Source organism: Carassius auratus, unplaced genomic scaffold (assembly GCF_003368295.1).
Source record: "Carassius auratus strain Wakin unplaced genomic scaffold, ASM336829v1 scaf_tig00004557, whole genome shotgun sequence".
NCBI classification, from domain to species: domain Eukaryota; kingdom Metazoa; phylum Chordata; class Actinopteri; order Cypriniformes; family Cyprinidae; genus Carassius; species Carassius auratus.
The window spans coordinates 994,527-1,016,168 of NW_020523604.1; the positions used below are offsets into that span (position 1 = coordinate 994,527).

Consider the following 21,642-nt stretch of genomic DNA (forward strand, 5'->3'; position numbering starts at 1 on the left):
CATTGTCAAAACACAAGAATGAAGAGGAAAATAGGCAGATTAGCTTTCCTGGCAGTTGTTTGAAGTGTAGCCAATGTGCATTAGAAGATATTATTTCTTCTGGAAAATAGAAAACTTGCGGCCGGAAAAGACTTGCTAATCAACTGATAATGAGCCGCGCTGCCCGCTGCGACAGAACATCCACACCCACCCTGCACACTCATGACACACTCCCTTCACACACTCAGCCTTTCTTACACTGAGGTGCTTTTGACAGAAAAAGACCACAGTAAATGAAAAAAATATATAAAGGTATATTTATATATATATATATGTAAAAAAGAATTTTGTAGAGAAATAAACTTACAACTCAGACTTTATTTAAGCAATTTTTTTTAGACTTAATTTGTTTTAGTGCACTCCAACGACGTCAACAATGACTTTTATTTCTTTAAAATTAAAATATATTAAAGATTTAGTTGCAGAACGACAAATGTAAAGGGACAGAGCATATGCTTAGAAAGAATGAATGAATGATGCATTTATATAGCGCTTTTATTGTGTATTGCTGTACACCCAAAGCGCCTTATGATCATGTGGGGGATCTCTCCTCAACCACCACCAGTGTGCGGTATCCACTTGGATGATGTGACGTCAGCCACAGGACAACGGCAACAGTGCGCTCACCACACACCAGCTACAGGTGGAGAGGAGGGAGAGACAGAGCCAATCAAGTGGTTGGGGATTATAAGGAGGCCATGATTGACAAAGGCCTGAGGGGCAATTTGGCCAGGACACCAGGGTTACACCCCTATATATATATTTTTTTTTTGAGAAGTGCCATGGGGTTTTTAATGACCACAGAGAGTCAGGAACTCGGTTTAATGCCTCATCCGAAAGAAAGTGCTTTTTTAAGTATATTTTTTAAATAATCTTTTTAGAAGTTAATAAAAAGCTTTAATAATATCACAGGACATCTTGGACATTTGATATATATATATATATATTCTATCCATTTCTAGCCCACACATAATTAGCCAGAACTCAACTTAAAACTGGTTTGTCACACACGGGCCAGATCCGGCCCACACACATCAAGCTGGTTTGTGTGCCTCTGCCATCGCCAGAACTGAGCCATATTTGCAATAGTTGGTCCAGATGAGGCTTGGAAGTGTAAGCTATCTGGAGTGTTTTGTGACAGAATGCATAGGGCCCAGAAGATTTCTCCCACTGAACGTGATTTTGAGAGGACCCCATAGGAAATTCAGTACACAGGTCCCAGGGCTCATTCCTCATTGAATGAATTATTTGAGTGAATGATTCAATGAATCATTCAGAGACATTTACTAAATTCAGAAATGCTACTTCTAGCATATTATTTATGGCATATGTTAAAATAGTATTCTAGTATGGTTCCAAGTTCAGCAAGTCACTTCAATACAACTTGAATGCATAAGTGTTTTAAACCAAATATTTGAGTGAACAAACTTCTAAAAACAGTCACCTATTATATTTCTAAACAAATTTAAAGTGACATTCGCATTTTTTAGAGTAAATATTTTAAAAGGCTGAATGAGTGTTTTGTATAATATAACAATTAGTCATAAAATCCTGCGTTATCTTTTGTTTTCCTGGTCAAGTTAGTTATTCACTGCTGTAAAAACATGTTTCTAAATCTGTTCAGCATGATAGCAGGTAGAGTACATTATCTGTAATATGTTCTCTTCTCTTGACCTTTAACCTGTTTGATTTAGGTCAGGAAGTTCCACCCTGATCTTCTATTGTTCTGTCACGGTTGTTGTATTACGACGATTATTATATAGGCAAATTTCAATCTCTTAGAAAAGCAGAGAGCATGCATATAGACGGCGCATGACGTGACAACTAAACCAGGCCATAATGCGGCACGGAGTATCTATGTACACCTATGACAGATCATCCTGTTTATCCATGATCCCCTGTCACATTGCTCTGGACTGCGATAAGCATGTTATTTAAGGTAAGGGGCAGCCTATGAAGCCGTTTGTTGGCGCTGAAGCCAGAAATCATGTGCTGTTAGCATAGCACAGTCCAACACACCGCCCTGCCTCTTCCTGCACTGATAACAAGGGTGAGGGACGATAGAATTGACCGATGGTGGTGGGTCACGATGGGTGTAAGCTCCTTGACTCTTCTCGGCAACCCCAACAGCTTTTGTCTCAGGAAACGTATGCAGAATAATGTCCAGTCAGCATTTTCCTTCTAAATCTAAGTGGCTCTGCCTTATTTACAAGCCCGTGTTACATAAACATGCGCTGTAACATCTGACATGACTGATTGAACACCATCACCCCCCAAGATCAGCTGACTATTCAAGGCAGTTTTGGAATCGAGGGCTTTGCGAATGACGCAGCATCTAATTTTGCTGATGCCAAGTAAAGTACCATGAGCTCAGTGGCCCTTTACTATTATAAGACCAGGTGTAGTCACGATTCGTCTGTAGCGGGAAAATGAGGGCATGAGTAACTCTGGCAGGAAAGATCTTATTTTCTGTGCTGTGGCTGCTCAGGAAACTCAGCCATTCACCGTTCTATATACTCCCATCCTGAAGTGGAGGAGTGAGGGCGCTTGAGAGACAAGGAGGTGGGGGGGGGGGGGTGTACAGAAATACTAATAACAATTACACAATTTCCATTTTGAAACAGTTGTGTTTATTTTTATTGTCATCTCCTGCCTTTAATGCTTAATGGCAGCTATTTTCCCTATTTCCCCTTGGCGAAATGTCAGTATCACTGATTGTGCTCTTGAAAGCATTTGTACTTGTGATTGAGCTTTTCCCCACATTTGCTGTTATTTGTGGTGTCTGGGACGTGTGATTGAACCACAGATCCGTCCATCAGAGTTTCGGAAGTGCAGAACATATGGCCTACTGGATGATTGGGATGGATCTCTGATTTATTCTAACATGTTACATAAGACACAAAATAATATCTTATAGCTGTTTCTGTCTATTAGTGTGAGATGGCTAAGTAAAATTGTAATTTAAAAATGTAATTTAAACCTGAAAATAAACTTGAAAGTTATTGAAAAAATTGAAAACGAAGATACATTATGAAGGACACTGACTTAAAATAGTATTGTTTAATAGGTTGACAGATTTCCTAAGAGCCTTAACCTTTGCATGCTTTATCTGTGTGTGTGAATTAATTGTCTGAGATGGCAAAGGTCTGGGTCAGCGGAAATCATTTTGATATGTTGCTGCTCTTTATTTTTCTTCCTCTTGCTCGCAATGCCATATTGACTTGAGATATTTGTATTGTCTTCTAATTTTGAGCCATTGTTCGGAGGTGGTTTATAATTATCAAGCCCAGAGGTCTTCTTGACACATGTGTCAGCCAGTGTCTTCTCCTTCAGGAGAAAAACAGAGAGAGAAATTAATGAGTCACAGAAATGACGCCGTTATCTCTCAGCAGGAAGCTGTCATGAAGCTTAGATTCATGCCAATGACCCTCACCTGCATCTAAATACACTACAAGCTGATTGAGTGAATGGGTGGAGGAGACCGGGGCTAATTGTCACACATTATTTGTGCTTCAAGAGACAAACTTTTGCTTCAAAAGTTTTTGTTAACATTTTTCCCCCTAGCATTAATGTTAGCAATTATACTCTCTTAGTATAATTAGAATATTTTACATTCATTTAAATGATTAGAACAATTTATGCAAGGGTTGTCAATATAATGGCAGTTGATTTTAATAAAACACTTAAACTATGCATTCACAACAGCATATTTTATAAATATGAGATCCAGGAAAGTTGGCACATTTTTTTTCTGTAAAAAAATAAAAATAATATATGAAAATATGTTTTACAAGATATACTAATTCAGTATTTTAATGTCAGTGTTAATTTCCATTTGTTTGTAATTGCTTTTGAAATTTAATAGCAATTTCTGAGTGAAAATAGTTTCCAAGCTAAATGAGTTTGATAGCAAACACCACTGGGGCATGTTGTCAAAAAAGGGCAACGTGCATTCAATAAACATTATCTTGTTTTTGTTATTAACAGTGGAAATGCACAATTTAGCTTTTGTAGCAAAGAGAGTAAACTGTACAGAAATGTATTTTTAATAATAAACTGACCCTGAGAAATATTGATTCATATGGCTATAGCGTTAGTATCGCCAACTTTCTCCGTTTTAATAGAAGGGACAAATATGCTGTTTAATACACAGCACAGGAAATACAACTTTTTGAAAGTATCCGCCACTCGTTGTAATAGCCTACACTGTAATGCCTCACAACTGCATGACTGGAAACGCGCGCGGGGAGGCGTGTGCGCTACTGTCCCGGCGCGCGCGCAGGAAGGGAGGGCGATCTTCGTCCGGTCACAAACACTCAATGGTCCAAGCGCAACGGTTAAAAGCGTGAGCAAACACATGTCGAAGCAGACTCAGAACATTCAGACATGGAATGAAAGTATGTTTGAGCGCGACTACCAGGCAGGAGGACAAACAGAGACGCGCGCTGTGCACCTTACCGCAGAAAACGCTGATTCGCGCGGAGCTGTCCAAGGTGGAGTAGGATGATGGGATGAAGCACCTGTTGCTATGACAATATCTTCAAACGAGAACGAGGATGCAATCAACCCATCTCTGCTCGGAATGCTGACATTTGGCTAATATTAATGGATTGGCCCGCATAAGCCATTTAAGAGCTAAATATTATATCCTAATTATATGCAGAACTTTTCAGGCTTAAACCCTCGCCATAGGTGGATGTCGGATGCATTGATTTTAAACTCTAAATAATCAGAATCATCTGTAAACCATTAGGCTACACTTTGGTCAATGATTCACGAGGCTAATCTCCACGAGTGCCCATTTTAATTCAACACCGTGATATGGAAAAAGTCAGTTGTGTTAACGAAATGCCACGAGGTGCTGGGAGAGACGCTCGCGCTGCAGGGTTCGCGGCTCGCTGATCTCCTCACACACTTCACGCGCGTCAATGACGCTGGCTCCTTGGTTCAATCTGGCGAGGCTCGGCCTGCTGACTGCCTGGCTTTACTCATGGCTGCTGGTGGAGGGATGCGGACCGGGTCCAGGTTACGGCACTCGCCATAGGCAACGCAAGTTGACTCCAATGTCTTACAAGCAGTACGTGCCCAGTGTCTCTGAGAACAACCTGGGAGCGAGCGGAAGAGCGGAGGGCAGGGTAACGCGCAGTTCGGAACGCTTCAATGAGCTCGTGTGTAACTATAACACTGACATTGACTTCAAAGACGAGGAACACACCAAAGCTGACAGGTTCATGACCAAGGTAAAGGAAACCAATGTCTAACAGAGTCAGCTGCGTCCCATTTTACAGATGGGTCACTCTACATTGCTTTAAATGAACACCTGTAAGCAATACTTTAATGTTTATTAATAGATTTAATCTTAATAGATATATTAATATATTGTTATACATAATTAATATATTAAATACAAGAAGTTATTAATTAGGCTATATACTTCATTTCAAATGTATTATTCGAATATATTAGAAGAATACATAATCGAATATTTTTTTTAAAGATATGTGTAAGCTCTTACCATTAATACCATTAATAAATATGCATATGTCATTAGGACATTCTAATTTTTCAGAATGTGAACATTCCATGCAATTAGGCCTAAGTGCCTGTCTTTTTATTGTTTATTTAATTAACTTTGTCAGTAGAGATTAAACTGTGTTTATGTACAGTTTACAGTTTTTTATCGAAAAGGAGATATTTGTACATCTGTCAGCTTTAAATTATCTTTCTCATAAACATTTAGTAGTGTCAGAATCTTGAGCACAAGGCTAGCAATGGCTAAATGAATGGTAAAATGTTCAACACTGTTACTGTGTCAACCCTGTTACTTTTAAAATGCTTATTTACTGTGTGTTGATATAGCAATTTGTAGAATGTACACAATTAGCAAAACGCAATTTCTTGTCACCTAATGACATTCTTTGTCTCATGTTATGTTTAAAATCTAATTTAAAATCAGAATGGAAAAGGCACAGATTTCATGGAATGACCAAGATGCATCAGGTGGCCCTTTCAACTCTCTCAGTCAACCATGACAAACTTCACGCACAGTTAAACAGTACTTGAAAATAAAAGGGTTTGTTATTCCTGTAATTCAGCTGTTTCATTATCTTTTTTTTTTTTTTGTTGAAAATTGATTCAAACAGCTATAAAGCAGTGATAAAAGGCACATTATTCTGGACAGGCTCTGCTAAATTTTAAATCGTCCAAGAGGAGAGATTTTGACTGTCACAAGCTCATGATGATGATAGATTGTTTACAAATGTAACCATGTTTCCTAGGCAATGTAAAAAACGTGACAAAAAGACTATCTGGACTGCCACAGCACCATTTAATCTTTAACCAAGTTCTTCTTTAGTGAGCTATAAAATGACATTACAACTCTACTTCTTAGCCTGAGAGTGTGTACATGTTCCCTTGTATACACATGAAGTTAAGGCAGATAACATTGTGAAGAACATAGAGTACACTAAATATCCTTTTAAACCCTTAAATACATAGAAGCCAAAATATGAGACATTCAAAAATAATGTATTAGCGGCAGTATGAACATTTCCAGCTGAATAAGTTAATAGAAATATTCATTGTATTCTTTGGCATGGCCTAATCCATTATGGTATCATAGATTGTTTTGAGAAATTACTGATAAGTTTGATATCACTGATAATAAGGCTCGCAAGACTGACATCTAGTTAACTGTGAGGACACTTATGAAAGTGCTTCAAGTTGGTGTATGTGTACGTATGCATGTGCCCTCTCATTGCCCAACTCTGAAAGCTATCCTTTGTGTATCTTTTCAAGCCTCTGCTGTGGGGTCGCCTGTGAAGAATTCTCGTCTGTTGAAGTAATGGCACCATTGGAAAAGCCTCTATTGTAGTTTTCACAATGAATCTCCTCTGTCCAACAGCATTGCGAGAAAAATCTCCCTGGTTTGTTTTCTTCCCCTCTTGATTTCTCACTCTTGCTGTCACATTCCCAAGTAGACGTCTAAACATTCCTTCCATCTGCCTGCTAGCTCAGACATTGCTTTCTTCTTGCTCTAATTGGCTTTTCGACCCTGTCTTGCTCTCTCGCCTTTTCCCATACCCTCTAAATCCCGACCCTAGGTCACATAATATTATTTTCCCTGAAAAATAATACTAAATCTTCAAAAATTACCTATTACGTATGGTTTAGAGAGACACGAAATGTTGAAATTGCTTGGAGGAAGTCTAAATTCTGTATTACAAAGTCTCAAGGTTGACACTGGGGTCATTCAAAAGACTATGTGAAAATGTTCCAATCGTGTGAAGAAAAAAAAAGGACTTGACCTTGACTTTACTCTGTGACCATGCTGAAGTGTCCAAAGAATGCTGGAAATGAGTTACAGTAGCTTTGTTCTTATTGTTAGATGTTGGGGGTGGAAATGGCATTTTGCAGAGCTGAATATTCTGGAGAAAAATTGCTGATGTCTACCGACTCCAAATTCTGACAAAGAATTCTCATATGTCATGGTATTTGCTGTGCTTTCAGCATTAGCACACCTCTGGTTTAAATCATTGGTAAAAAAGAGGAGCTTTGGCAATCTTGGGCAGTTGAAGTGAAAGTTTACCGAAAGTGAAATATCTTCCATTAAGAAGTTCAAAACCTGCTGTACCTTTTTTATTCTGTGGAACACAGAAGAAGATATTTTGAAGTATTTTTTGAAGTCATTTCAGTGATAGTCAGTGGGTTCCAAAGTTGTTTAAGGTATGGTCCTTCCCTTTGTATCACCTGTTTAATGCTTTCATTTGTTCTTTCCGCTTCACAGCGCTGTAAGGACTGCCTCAATAAACTGGCAATAGCAGTAATGAACCAGTGGCCTGGGGTCCGACTGCGAGTGACGGAAGCATGGGATGAGGATGGCCATCACCCTCCTGGTTCTTTGCATTATGAGGGCCGTGCGGTTGACATCACCACTTCAGACAGGGACACAAAAAAATACGGACTACTTGCACAGTTGGCAGTTGAGGCTGGATTTGACTGGGTGTACTATGAATCCAAGTACCATGTGCACTGCTCTGTCAAAGCTGGTAAGCTTGTAAATCTTTGCTTTTCATTCATTACTCCTCATTCAGATCCTTTAGTGTAGCTCTAAAAGTAATAGATCTCCCTAAAATAAAACTTTTAGTATCATTTATTCACCATCCTGTAGTTCCAAAACTGTAAGAGAGTCAACAAGCAATATATTTTGTCAAATTACCATACAATGAAAGTCAGTGCTGTCCAATACTTGGGCAAAAATTCTGTCATGAAACTCTGGATTGTGCAGTCTGATAGGCCTTACTCAATCTGACGTTTAAATACTTAGCTAGTGCTTGTTATAGCAGCTGCAGTGCTTCAGATCCCTCCACCTCCCCCAGCTCCACCTGTATAGATCTGCTATGGGGTAATTTTATGTAGGGTTATTTCATATATGTTATATATTTGTAATATTGTTTTACATGCTTACAGCAGCATGTATTGGCAGTAGCAATACATATGTACTTGCTGTGCAGCAGCAGAAGCATAGCATTTCTATTATGCAAAGACCAAACACATTAACATTGCCATGTATATTGCCATGCTAACCTCTCTGAGAGTTGTCATGACAGAACTTGATTTCCTCCTCTAAATTTTTCCAGATCACTCTGTAGCTGTAGAAAAAGGTGGCTGCTTCTCAGGATCGGGACTTGTGACAATGGCTGATGGCGTGCAAAAACCTATGTCATTTTTGCGGCCTGGCGAGAAGGTGCTTTCCTTGTCTGAGTCAGGTGAAGTTGTTCTCAGTTGGGTACTTCTCTTTTTACATCTGGATAGAGAGAGCAGAACCATGTTCTTTATTTTTACCACTGAAAATGGAAAACGAATGGCGCTTACTCCCAATCACCTCATTTTTGCGGCTCCCAATCTCAAACTGCACCACCATGAGTATGAAGCTATGTTTGCCAAAAACGTTAGGACTGGGCACTATATACTTTCTACTGGAGACAACAGACGACTTCAGCCATCTAAAGTGGTCTCAATTTCACTGGAGGAGATGATGGGGGTTTATGCTCCTTTGACAGAACATGGGAACTTATTTGTGGATGGTGTGCTGGTATCCAACTACGCTTCTGTTGAGGATCACAGACTCGCACACTGGGCATTTTGGCCTTTACGTGTTGTTTTTCGCTTTTTCCAGACAGTAATGGAAGAGAACTCACAAAGAGTGGCGGTTAACAGTAGTGCCATGTTCCTTAATATCTGTTCCACAGATCAGACCTTCCTCACAAATGTGATGCACAATAGTTCTTCCAGCACTTGCAAGAAATTCCCAGATGTCAATGTGGAAACAGATAATGAACACAGCTTTTTGCAACAAAAGGAGGTTTACTGGTATGCAAGACTTTTGCACACATTAGGACAGATATTTCTTGACCCTCAGAAGTTTTACTGATGGTCAAGACAGGGAATATGCAAACATAATGTCAACTGCAAAAACTACTGTTTTACTAGTTAAAAAAAAAAAAAAAAAAAAACTACTGACCAAAAAGGAAATAAAACAGGCACTATAACTGGTATAATTTCTCACCCCATATAATGTCCAGTTACTTCTTACGCAACTTTAAAAAATAAATAGTTTTTCAAATATGACTTGTCATATTGAATAATCCCCATATGGACAATTATAGGATTCAAAATGTAAACATGTATTTTTATGTTTGTTTTACAAGAAAATATTTCAAAGAGTAATAAATATTTATTTTTATACTTTTGGATTCATAATATATATTTCATGTTAAACTGTTCATGTAGTTCTGATTATTTGTTATACCATACAGACACTGATAAAGTTGTTGTGATCTTATTTTTACTTAAAGTTATTGTAGTTTATTGTGTTGCAAAATAAACCTGATCTGCTTAGATTTTATTCACAACAAACACAAGTTTTATTCTCACAAAACTCGTACTGAGTACAAAATATCATGTCCGTTCCCAATATAAAAAAAAAAAACTTTTGACAAATCAACATATTACATCATGTCCTGTAGCTGGTAATTTAGACGTTTTAAACAGAAATGAGTTGTAAACAAAATATTGTGTTAACACAGTTTAACCATGTCTAATGACTGGTTCATTTCCAATGTCCAAAATCAACAGCCATGCGCTAAACAAGGAATAACAGTCTAGCTATTACTAAGTGCATCACACCCCCTTCTGGACACCAAAGAATACACCACTGTCTATTCTGACGTGCTTAGTATGATTTACAATCTTTCTGTTCTGAAAAACAGCTTCCTGGAATTAATAATAAATAAAAAAAGGGTAATAAATTATTATTTGTAATTTTTCATTTGTTCTCTAATGTTTTTCATGTTTAAAATATATATCAGTATTAATGCAATTCAAACAACATTTTGAATTCAATTTAAGTGCAGCCTGACAATGTAAAGGATTTAACATTGTAAAACAAAAATAATGCTTTTGAGACTGCTGCATTTTTGGAATTGCATGCTTGTTCCTCTATTTATTTTTCACAGCTGTGGAGGTATAGAAGAGGATTATCTTGGTCATGGAGGGGGCAGATGGACACACACCCCCACTGGAGAGGAGATGTTCTAAACTCTATTTGGATCAGGCCAATAGCAACGACTGTAATGTAGGCCCACCCAACAATTACCTATGGAGAACCAATCAGATTTTAAAGATAAGCTAGTCAGGATCCCTCAAAACCTTTCCCGTTCAAACTAATCCCGGTGAAAGCTGCGAAGGAGTTATTAATCTTGTCAATGGGGTTTGATCGTAAAGTACAGAAAAAAAAATGCTATCAAGTTATATTCTATCAGTATATCAATGCTCTAATAGAACAATATGAGACGGATTAAGGCCTTTACTGTGCAGACAAATTTTGCAATATCAGAATTTCAGTTTCTGACTGTAAAATAAACATGACCTAATGCAGCATGCTTGAGTAATATATTGGAGAGAACGTGACTTCATTGTAGACGTTGGTAGTGCTCCAGCATGTCCATAAATGGCCATTCTTCCACCACATTTATTTATCTCTGGTATATGAATTAAACAGTCTGTTTGAATAGGTTGAGAACTGTATTTACTGCACGTGACTCCAACTATGTGACTCTGATGGCTTGTCAGCTTAAAGGAAAGCAAATCTACTCCTGCTTGGTTTCTTCCACTAAATGAACAGTTTAGTTGATTCATAAATGCATATCTTTTATAGGCACAGAGATCTAAACAATAAGATCATATTTAATAAAAATAGCCATGTCATATGCAGGTATAGCTACATAATGCAGACAAAATTGGCAGCTCATGCATTTGCACTCTGGGATCAATAAAGTCTGTCTCTTTTTAAATCTATACTTGTCTAGTCTAAGAATAGACTAATAGTAACCTTCGATCATGCAATATTTTGTGGTCTCATTTACTCATTTTTAATGTTTCGTTTCGAATCAATTTTTTACTAAGCTAATAGAGTGCTAATTTTGAAAGCACGGATAAACTGACATCTATTATGACTAAAGGTCTCTGCACAGAGAGGTCTGCTGTTAGCATTGTGGCCAGATAAAAAAACAGTTACTTTAAATTGCTACCATTTAAGGCAGTAAATAAAAAGTATATATAAATGGATTATGCAATTGTTTATTGTGTAGATAGATAGATAGATAGATAGATAAGTATTTTATTGATGATTGACAGACTCACTGATAGATAAATAGACAGACAAATAAAAAACAACAGCTAGTTATAGTTAGTTCATTACAGCACTGTGAAGTACAGGTGGTTCAACGGTAAATCGGGAGAAACTAACAGAATTAACACCTGTTTAACCATGACCCAGAGTTTGCAGTGCACCTTAATTTGTTTGTCCTCTCAAAAGTAGGGGTCGCAGTTGGTCTCAGCATCGGTGTTAAAAACACGTTTTACTCTGCAGCCTGCACTCACACACACAGAAAGCTGGTGCAGTATCCTTCAAACTGTTACATGAAGCAAGTTTATCAAACAAGCTTGCAACAGTTCTCCAGATTGGAGATCTGGGTGTGGGTTAGCCAAAGCTACTCAGTCTGGATGAAAGCAGCAAACGTGAGAGTCCAGCATGAACTCATTTGATTCATTGGTATCGGCCAGCTAATATCATAATATCAGGTAGTTTTGCAAACGTTTGCTCGTCCGACAGCACTTCCCCCATCAACAACAAACTAGTAAACCCTGCCTAGCCAAAGCTAGCTTAATGAAATGAAACGGACCCCAGCGATTATTATCCGGAGGATTGTTTCGAACATGTACGAGGACGTTAGCGGCGCATTGTAGGTGAGTGTCAAAAGTAGTATTTAATATTTTTTAAATATATATATATATAACGTTACTTGCTGATTAATCACCTTAGCGTTACTCGGGCCCCCCTTCTACGTCCATTTAGCAAAGTGAGTGCGAATCTGTCGCCCAAAATGAACGTGCTGCTAGCTTCATACGTACCATTGCGTTTCCTAAACTCAAGGTTACAAACACGGACTGAGCTGTTTTTGTGTTGGCCGTTTAGTTTCTTTTTCTGAAACTCGCTGTGTTTTTAGTTTAGTCGGATGTATTAACGTTAATGTTTATGTCCTTGGTAAATGGGTAAGCCATATTTTTAGCCAGCACCAGTTCATGAACCATCCGTCATTACCACGAAAGCTTAGGACTAAATGTGTTGCTTTACTGTCGAATATGTTGTTGTGATATTCCGAGCGTTTTATTTGCTATCATTATAACCGTATTTGTTGTTGTCGGAAAGTGCAACAGCATTTTGGAGTATGAAAGTATCTGGCTAGCAAGCTGAGTTAGCAGATGTGAAACTGGGTGACTTGTTTAATTAATTAATTTTAATTTATGTTTGTAAAATTGAGGTTGGCAATAAAAATGGGAAAAAAATAATGACTAACGTTAATCTAATGCATATCTTTTTATTTTTTTTTTAGCAGTGGTTGCAGTTTTGTGTACCACACAGGGACGTTACTTCATGCTTGCCTGTTAGCATGCACTGCTTTACAGGCAGTGCGATTAGTTAACGTTACTTTTAATATTTTCTTCAAAACATTTGAAAACCTTAGAGAGAGACTATGTTTTATATGGATTTCGTTTAGTGACTGTGGTTGTCAGTTAGCGTGTTGGGACTTAAACCGCTTGGGAAACATGTCAACAAATTAGTGTGAAAGGATTTAGCTTGACAGTTTGTTCCAAGTTAAAAGGTCAGGGATTTTCAAGGAGGTGTGGTAAATATTTTAACATCGGATAGTTTAAATAATTTTTGTTCAGTCAAACAAACATTAAAAACATACTAGGGAAAATGGCAGCAATACGTCCCATATTTTGTAATTAGCTGCGCAGTTGAAAGTTGAAATGGGGAAGCATTGCGTAACGTTACAGGATTTGTTATCGGTTCACATTTCCTAATGCGAACACCTTAACTAAACAAATTGACCAAACTGACGAATGAAATAAGGGTAGAGTTTAATATTTTGATCTTTTTAGAGAAACATGGTCACATTTATAGCAGGTTTTGATTGAGTTTCCTGAATAACCCGCTAGCATATCAGGATAAACCAGAACATCCAACACAACGCGAATTTGTATGCCATCTCTTCATAACAATCACAATACCGCTCTATAAGTTATTTCAAGGATTAATATGGTGTATAATGCTGATTGTTTGATTTTACATGCAAACATTAACATTCATAATTAAAGGTCATAGTGTCGTGTCTAAAGTATTTTGGATTAGTAGATTATGCTTTGAATGAGGATGGCCAGTCATGACTTCAGACAAACTTTGTGTTCAGTTTTATACAACAATGCAGTCTGTTACCCCACAGTGACAATCCCTTTAAACAGTCATGAAAGGCCATTAAACAGGTATTAAAAATAATCAAATAAAATCGTTTAACACACACACACATACATACACACACACACACACACACACATTATATATATAAAACATCTTGCAACTCTGTTTTCGCATCTTTTTTTTCTTCTTCGTTTTTTTACATGGGAGGAAACAGGCATATAAATCAGGAAATGTGTGTGCCAGGTGTCCTGACAAGGACAGGACATTGTATTTCAGTCTGTTTCATATTTTTTTCTTTTATACGTGAAATCTTGAGCACATTATGCAACCTTGTAACTGAATTGCATTTCCTGGTGAACTAGCAACATGAGGTGACATTTACATCATGCTATGATTCTAGATAGATAGATAGATAGATAGATAGATAGATAGATGGATAGATGGATGAATGGATAGTGCAAAAAAAGAAGGCAGAGCAGCAGGGGTGTAGGAAGAGGGCGTTAGTGAATAAAAAGTAATTGAATAAAAGTCATTTTAAATACACAGTAATATAAATTACACTGGTCTTATAACATACTCTGTGGTGTCATTCTGCCAGTATGACCATATTAGAGTGTTTTTAAACGCGCACCCGTGCACTCTCGGAACAAAATAACGATGCCCGTGTTGCAGCCCGACATCGGTGCATGTGTCACAGGAAGCGCGCTACACGGAAGTTGTATTTTCTTTGTGTTTCTCCCTTTAGCGTCGTTTAACATAAAGAAAGTAACACGTTATCTTAGTTATGCACGAAGTTGTGGAGTTATATTGACCGCGGTGTATCGCTAAGCAACGGAGCTGTATGTACGTGTCCATTTTCGCCTGGTTTTATGATGGGCGAGCGGATTATTGTGCAGAGAGTTTGTTAACCCCGGTCAGAAAGCTAGCGTGATAGCCGCGTCTATGCACTACTGTAAGCTGAGCAGAACGACGCAGCTGCAGGATCAGACAAATATAAACAATCTGGAAACTCTTTGTTAATCTATCAGCGTTAACCAAAACGGAGAAAATGCATGGAACACGCGAATCCACCTCATGGTTTGTATTTAATCAGCTGCTTTGTGTTAGGTTTTCCTTTATACAGTATTGTTTGCGTAGTTAGATATGGAGTAATTTCAATTTTGCTGGGATATGCAGATTAATTACGCAGTTGCGGTATGACTAGACATTCCCAAACGCAGCTGATCGGATAGTGTGCATTATCCAGAGAGAGGTCACCTGCAGTTAACCAGTCTAACTTTTTCATTACCGCCTTTGAGAGGCTTAATTAAAATGACAGTGGTTGTGTGGCTTATTGTACGTTACATGCTTGCTGCTCTTTTGACCTTAAGCTCTGGAACTGTTCTCTGTTTCAGATCTCTGCAATAGAGATCTTCTTCAGGAGTAGGAATGGACGAGCAGAAATCAAACTGCGAAGAAAATGATTCAGAAACTGCAGGTTAGTAAACATCAGAAAAAGGCAATTTCTTTAGCCATAAGTGTGTTATACATTCATAAGCGTGTCGTTTTTGTTTATAAAGGGGCATGTAAACACTTTCATAACTTTTTATTGTAGTAACTATACTCCTATTCTTGCACATTTTCATGGAAATACTATAGTTTAAATGCACGTGAACGGATTTCAAAGAAAGCGAATAAAAACGCGATCTTATATCTTGCACAGCAGTGATATCTTAAACTGGGAGCTTGTGACCTTTGCTTGAAATCACTGTGAGGGAACAGTTTTTAAAGGGCACATTTATATTTAATCCATCTTAACTTACGGCTACCATGTTTCTCTCAGCTGATGATGGGACCCCTGCAAAGGAGAGCGTCGAAGTTGAGGGGGAACTGAGTGGCCCTGTTGCTGCAGAAGACATCTCAGGCACTACCGTGGACACTTCCAACTCATCATTGTAAGGCCTTCTATAAATATTGCAGTTTGAGCTGCTTTGCATAAAATGTAGGTCATGCTTTTAAAGCTCGGTTTATAGGAAAAGGCTATCTTCATTAAATAGAAGATGATGTTAAGTAGACAAACTAGTCACTTGTTAAGAGGCATCGATCTGTCAGCTAAGGTCAAATACAACACAGATTTTGAATCATGGTTCCTACACAGTTTGGAAAAGTATGGAAAAAATAAATAAAGCGGAGTTTGGAAAAATGTTTGCATTTCCAGGCGTTTGCCCCCATTTTGTTTTCTATAATAGGAAATTTGAATTAAAATAAACGTATCATACAAGAAGTATGTTTTCAGCTGTTTAATGATTCTTTGATTGTCAAACACGACTGAATGAATTAAAAAATTCAGGTTATAGGCAGGTTTTGGGTGTCTTCTCACAATATTCTTAGGACTGTATTACAAAGCCTCTAAAATGACCTTTGCCAAAATAAAAAGACTTTTGTGTTCACGTGAGTCATCAGCCTATTTCGTGGTGGGGTTTTTACTCCATAGAGCGTGCATTAAAGCAGGCTTATGGCCCCGAAATCTGATGTACTGCCCTAAATTAAGGCATCATTTTTACAGTTTTTTTTTTTATAGACGATTGAACGTGACAGATAGGGTGGTGCACACAGCCATATTGTGATATCGGCTCAATTCGTGTCACTGTTTCTCGGCCACCACAGAGGATGTGTTGAATTTAGTGCAAGAAATTGTAATGCGTAAGCACACAAGAAAAATTCCCATGCGCATGTGAATAGTTTGCGTGTGCATGCAAAAGTCTGTGTTTTTTTTAGTGGCTCTGTATTTTGTCACTTTGAGAAAATCAATAAATAAACACAGTGGACTTGTACAGCGTACCAAATATAAAACTGTAATTAAAGCTTCTATGATATGGTCTATATCAGGGGTTGGCAAACTTTTCGGCATGATGTGTGAGTTAGAATTTTTCTGGTTAACCACTGTTCCAACACCCCCCTCCCCCTTTCTTTTTGAATGCATTCTGTATAATACATAATTAAACATGCATTAATTCTTTGTACACATTTTTAAATGATACAATACAATGGAGAAAAAAAGCCTTTTTGATATTCATGCGAATAGTTTGCAAACTTTTCAAAAGTTTCTTGAATAACAGAAATACAGTTTGACCAGTTTGACTGTTTTGACTTCTTTATGTGTGTGTGACAAGGCCAGTGCATTAAAACCATTCAGTTTAATCACCGTTCTATATTAATGCACTGCACACAGATCTGAGATTGCAATGTGCAAAAAGAAGCATTCATAACCTTGTTGTCAGTGCTGCCACGTGACTTTTAATAATCGATACTGAATTGCTACATTATATTTCTCAGCAGGGTCGGTGGGGGTAAAATTGTTGTTTTTAAGTACGGTAACTAAACACAGCTGCATTGTTTGTAGAGGTAGACATATGCAGACAATTTATACATCTCTCTCAAAATTGCCATATTTGAGAAAAAAACTGAGTAGTTTGCTTCACTGGAAATAGCTATCGGTCATTTAACATTTCTATCATAAATGTATCGTTAAAGTTGACTAATATTAAATGATTTGCTGCTTCACCTTACCTCGCTCTGTTTAATGCTAAACTGACACTTCGTGCTCTGCTTCTGTGAACAGTAAACCCTGCCTACTCAGATTTGATTTGTTTTGGTGAAGTAATGTGTACAGAGTTGCTGAAGGTCTTTCATGTAGTTGTTGTTTTTTTCAGGGAGACTGTCAGGGCCTGTGCTCTGTGTAACTGTGTGGAGCGTAGTCTGCATGGACAGCGGGAGCTCCGGTGTTTTGGACCCTCTTCCGATCGGCCCAGCTTGGAGCCCTCTGTCTCCTCTTTGCCAGCAGCTGGAAACGATGACCTGTCTTCCATTGGATTTTCTGAATCCACCTGTCTGGCATCTCTCTTTGATGACACTGGTATGATAATGAAAAAAACTGTTGAATCGTAGTGTTGTCACTGTCATTTTTGGATACTGGAGTGAGGCACATTGAGTTTCTCCCTGATTTGTCACATTTCTCAATCAGTGAGTGACATAACATTGTTTCTGTTTACATTGAGCATTTCTATTTGTAGTATATATATATTTTTTTTTTTTATAATACAGAGCTCAACCTGGTTGTTTAGATTTATACATGCCTCTCTTTGTCACTTCCCCAACCACAAAAAAATATTATTAATAAATAATTTTAACAATGGCATGTACACTACCATTTACATGTGTGGGGTCAGTATTCTGTTTTATTGTTTTTGACAGTCTCTTATGTTCAACAAGGTTGATTTATCAAAAATACAGTAAAAGCTGTGTTGTTGTGAAATATACAGATTTAGTTCTCAAGAAACATTTATTTTTATTTTTGTCATCGTTGAAAATGATTGTGCTGCTTTATTTGTGGAAACTGATCATTGTGTTTCAGGTTTCTTTTAGTAGAAAGTTCAAAAGAACAGCCTTTATATGAAATCAACATCTTTTATGAAATTATAAATGCCTTTACTGTCACTTATTCTTTACCGATATAATGCATCCTTGTTTTGTAAGTGCATTAATTTCTTAAAATCAAAGCATAAGTTATAATATTTCAAATCAATTATTTGCAATTATAAAATTACGTAACATTAATTCTGAAAACAGTGTAACTTTCAAACTATTCTAATCTAGACAACTTCATCTGTATTACCCAACATTAGCATAGCAGGATGTTAAAAAAACAACATTGAAAGATGATATTAATCAGTACATCACAAGAAATCCGTTTTTAAGGTTTGCATGCTATAAAAATACATGTCATCAACAATTGTGAGACATAGCCTGGTGGTGAATAGGACGGTTCCATCAACTGCTTCTAAATTCTCTCACTGGCCCCCAGGGTTATCATTGCGCCCTGCAATAGGTAAAAATGTGGTTTGTGAGCACGTTAAAGTGGATAGGTTTAGCTGGCAGTTTTTGCCTTGCAGTGATAACGCAGTCTGTTTCATAGATCAAAATTGGGATTTTAAGAAAACAAGAACTCATAAAACTGGTCTTGAATGTATTTTCTTCTCAGTAGTGTTATGACTGCAAATCTTTTCTTATGAAACAGGGAGCTGCTGGGTTCACCACTGGTGTGCCGTGTGGTCTGAGGGAGTGGAGCAGACTGAGGGTGAGGTGCTGATAAACGTGGATAAGGCAGTCATCTCAGGGATACAGCGGGTAGGCTGAGAGCTTTCTTTATCAGAGCATTAAACCTCATAAATCTTGCTTTATGGCAGGCAAACTAATTCTTATTTCTTTTGCTTTGCTTTCTATCTCTGCTTCAGCCATGTGATTATTGTAAACGGATGGGTGCTACCATCCGGTGCCGGGCCGAAGGCTGCTCACGGTTCTACCACTTCCCCTGTTCGGCTGCGAGTGGATCATTCCAGTCCATGAAGCAGCTGGCGCTCCTCTGTCCAGAGCACATAGACAAGGCCGAGGAGTTTGGTGCGGAATTACAGCAGAACAGATGCGATCTCATCGGTAAATAATGTTTCTGTTTCCGCGGTTGTGAGATGATGCTGTGTCTGTTTTGCAGCTGGAGAGGAAGCGCGGTGTGCAGTGTGCGACTCCATCGGGGAACTTTCGGGTCTGCTATACTGCACGGGCTGTGGGCAGCACTATCATGATGCCTGTCTAGAGATCAGCGCCACACCACTTCAGCGGTCCGGTTGGCAGTGTCCCGAGTGCAAGGTGTGCCAGACCTGCAGGTATGTCTGAATGTTTCATGCATGTTTATGTCATGAAACTTATTAGTGGTGCACTGAAATTTTGGCAAATGTTTATCTGATACAGCAATTTTTGATTTCATTTGTTAGAAACAGTGATGTTTAATTAGTTTGTATGTTTTGATTATGTACAAAACATGGATAAAATACAACACTAGTGCTGGGTTTCCAAAATGTATATCTGTTTTTAATCACTACTGATATGGATTCTTAATGTTTTCAAGATAATCTTTTAGTTTGATTTCTGTAGATGTGTGAACTTCACTAATTGCACTAAGCTTTGTGCTGTTGCTTTTAAAATGAGACAAAGTCTCAGCTTTTGAATTCTGTCAGTTTTATAACGAAATGCAGTAAATGGGGTTTTTGATGCTCTTTATTGTGGTAATGAACATCAGAAGGTGTTAAAAGAAACCGTACAACATACTGAAATGTCTCATGTAATCATTCAATCAGTGTTTTACCAGTGGAAAGACATCAATATAACAGCTTGTAGACATGTTACATTACCATAGGAATGACATTCGGTGTCTGTAATCTTGATAGTAAACTAGGCAAAATCACTCTAGATAGGAGCATTTTGATTCATGTGTGCTAATTTACAAATGTATTATATTTTTACTTTTAACCTGTTGTCTTCATTATGTAATGTATGTTTTAATGGATCTTATGAAAACGGTCTATTACTGCCACCATATAACTGTTTATATTTTAGTAACAAATTGGAGTAGAAACAATTGTTATTAAAATTGGATATAAAGCATTATTAACAATTTAAATGTTTGAACGGCTACATTTTTTCCATTTATTTTATTATTAAATAATGTATTTTGGTTTTTATTTTCGGCCGAGTGCATTCTGAATTTTGCAGATGCTTCACTGTATTTGTATTGGTCTTTTCAAACACTTTGTGGTATATGTGTGTTTTCTTTTAATAACATCCAGGCAACCAGGGGAGGATTCAAAGATGCTGGTTTGCGATGCTTGTGACAAGGGCTACCACACCTTCTGTCTACTGCCGGCCATGGACTCTGTGCCTCCTGATTCATGGAAGTGCAAAGTAAGCTTAAACCCATGACTCATTCTTATGTGCCCTTCATCTGTATAATATCACCTTTTAAGGCAGAATTCCGACCTGTGCCGTTTATTTACATAGTTGCTGTGCTCTTTTCTCATGCCTAAAACTGCATAGAGAAACCACTTGAATTTCCCAGCAAAGGTTCCCCTAAAAATGAAAATCGTTGTGGTTTTACTCACCGGCATGTCGTTGAAACGCAAAGTTTATCCAGTTCAAATAAAACGTCATCCAAGCATTTTCAAAATGTGTGGCGATCCTTTTAAGGTAGCCCTTCGAGCGATTGTGGCATGTAATGGCGATATCTGTTTGTGTAGATGTTTGGCGAGTAGGAAAATGTGATTTTTGTAAATGGAATATCACTCTATTGTTCTGTCTAACCTGATTTGCATGTCTGTTTCAGCGGTGCCGTGTGTGTATTGACTGTGGCATGCGAGGGCTAAAGCTTCCTGGCTCTGAACAGTGGTTTGAGAGCTACACTGTATGCGAGGGCTGTCAGCGCAGGCGCACCTCTGTCTGCGGCGTGTGCAGTAAGGCCACAGAGCCCTCGGTCTCCTTGCAACATCGCTGTGCCATCTGCCACAGGTCAGTTTATATGCCTTCTGGCATTAAGAACAGGCAAGTGTGCCACTTCATTGTCTAGAGCTGAGCGTTTAGTGCTGTACAATTAAGCGCGTTACTAAAATGGACGTGACCTTTAAAGATTCTCCAATGTGAAGCAGTATTTGCCAAGTAATGAACAAACTGACTTTTATTTGTCTCTTTGCATAAATTTAACTTGTTGAATGTCCTCTGCAGGTGGGTACACAGTGATTGTGCCTCTCTGTCAGGGCCTCCTGAGGAGAAATGCATCTGTGTGCTCTGCAAAGAAAACCCAGAAGAGGTTCCAGTCGAGTCTGAAGTGTCATCTTCACAAGTAGATGAGAAAGCTGATTTGGAGGAGCCAATGGAATTGGGTATGATCTTTAGTATTGTTTTTTAGGTTTGTT

The 21,642-nt window shown here is 38.1% G+C and overlaps 2 protein-coding genes across 9 annotated transcripts in view; both read left to right on the plus strand.

The window, feature by feature from the left end:
- The first annotated feature begins 4,338 nt into the window (after positions 1–4,338).
- Positions 4,339–10,350, plus strand: dhh (desert hedgehog signaling molecule). Its single transcript, XM_026243934.1, has 3 exons — positions 4,339–5,279; positions 7,826–8,087; positions 8,679–10,350. Exons 1-3 carry the CDS (start codon positions 4,968–4,970, stop codon positions 9,470–9,472), a joined length of 1,368 nt encoding a protein of 455 aa, XP_026099719.1. The 5' UTR covers positions 4,339–4,967; the 3' UTR covers positions 9,473–10,350.
- A 1,626-nt stretch (positions 10,351–11,976) lies between these two features.
- Positions 11,977–21,642, plus strand: part of LOC113070551 (histone-lysine N-methyltransferase 2D-like) — a 35,634-nt gene continuing 25,968 nt past the window's right edge. For 7 of the 8 annotated variants that reach the window (XM_026243935.1, XM_026243941.1, XM_026243942.1 and 4 more), the window contains exons 1-10: positions 14,550–14,941; positions 15,259–15,341; positions 15,687–15,798; positions 17,557–17,759; positions 18,921–19,030; positions 19,138–19,300; positions 19,392–19,563; positions 20,524–20,638; positions 21,057–21,238; positions 21,452–21,609. In XM_026243935.1, coding sequence (XP_026099720.1) covers positions 15,293–15,341; positions 15,687–15,798; positions 17,557–17,759; positions 18,921–19,030; positions 19,138–19,300; positions 19,392–19,563; positions 20,524–20,638; positions 21,057–21,238; positions 21,452–21,609 — 1,264 coding nt within the window. In that variant the 5' untranslated portion in view covers positions 14,550–14,941; positions 15,259–15,292. Of the gene's footprint in view, positions 12,349–14,549; positions 14,942–15,258; positions 15,342–15,686; positions 15,799–17,556; positions 17,760–18,920; positions 19,031–19,137; positions 19,301–19,391; positions 19,564–20,523; positions 20,639–21,056; positions 21,239–21,451; positions 21,610–21,642 lie in introns of those variants that run through there. The other variant, XM_026243936.1, reaches the window with a different exon arrangement.

Excerpts from the sequence above, each read along its gene's own strand:
- dhh (XM_026243934.1), top strand. The coding sequence starts at position 4,968 with ATGACGCTGGCTCCTTGGTTCAATCTGGCGAGGCTCGGCCTGCTGACT. Across the intron at positions 5,280-7,825 it reads CTGACAGGTTCATGACCAAG|CGCTGTAAGGACTGCCTCAA; the intron begins GTAAAGGAAACC and ends TCCGCTTCACAG. Across the intron at positions 8,088-8,678 it reads GCACTGCTCTGTCAAAGCTG|ATCACTCTGTAGCTGTAGAA; the intron begins GTAAGCTTGTAA and ends AAATTTTTCCAG.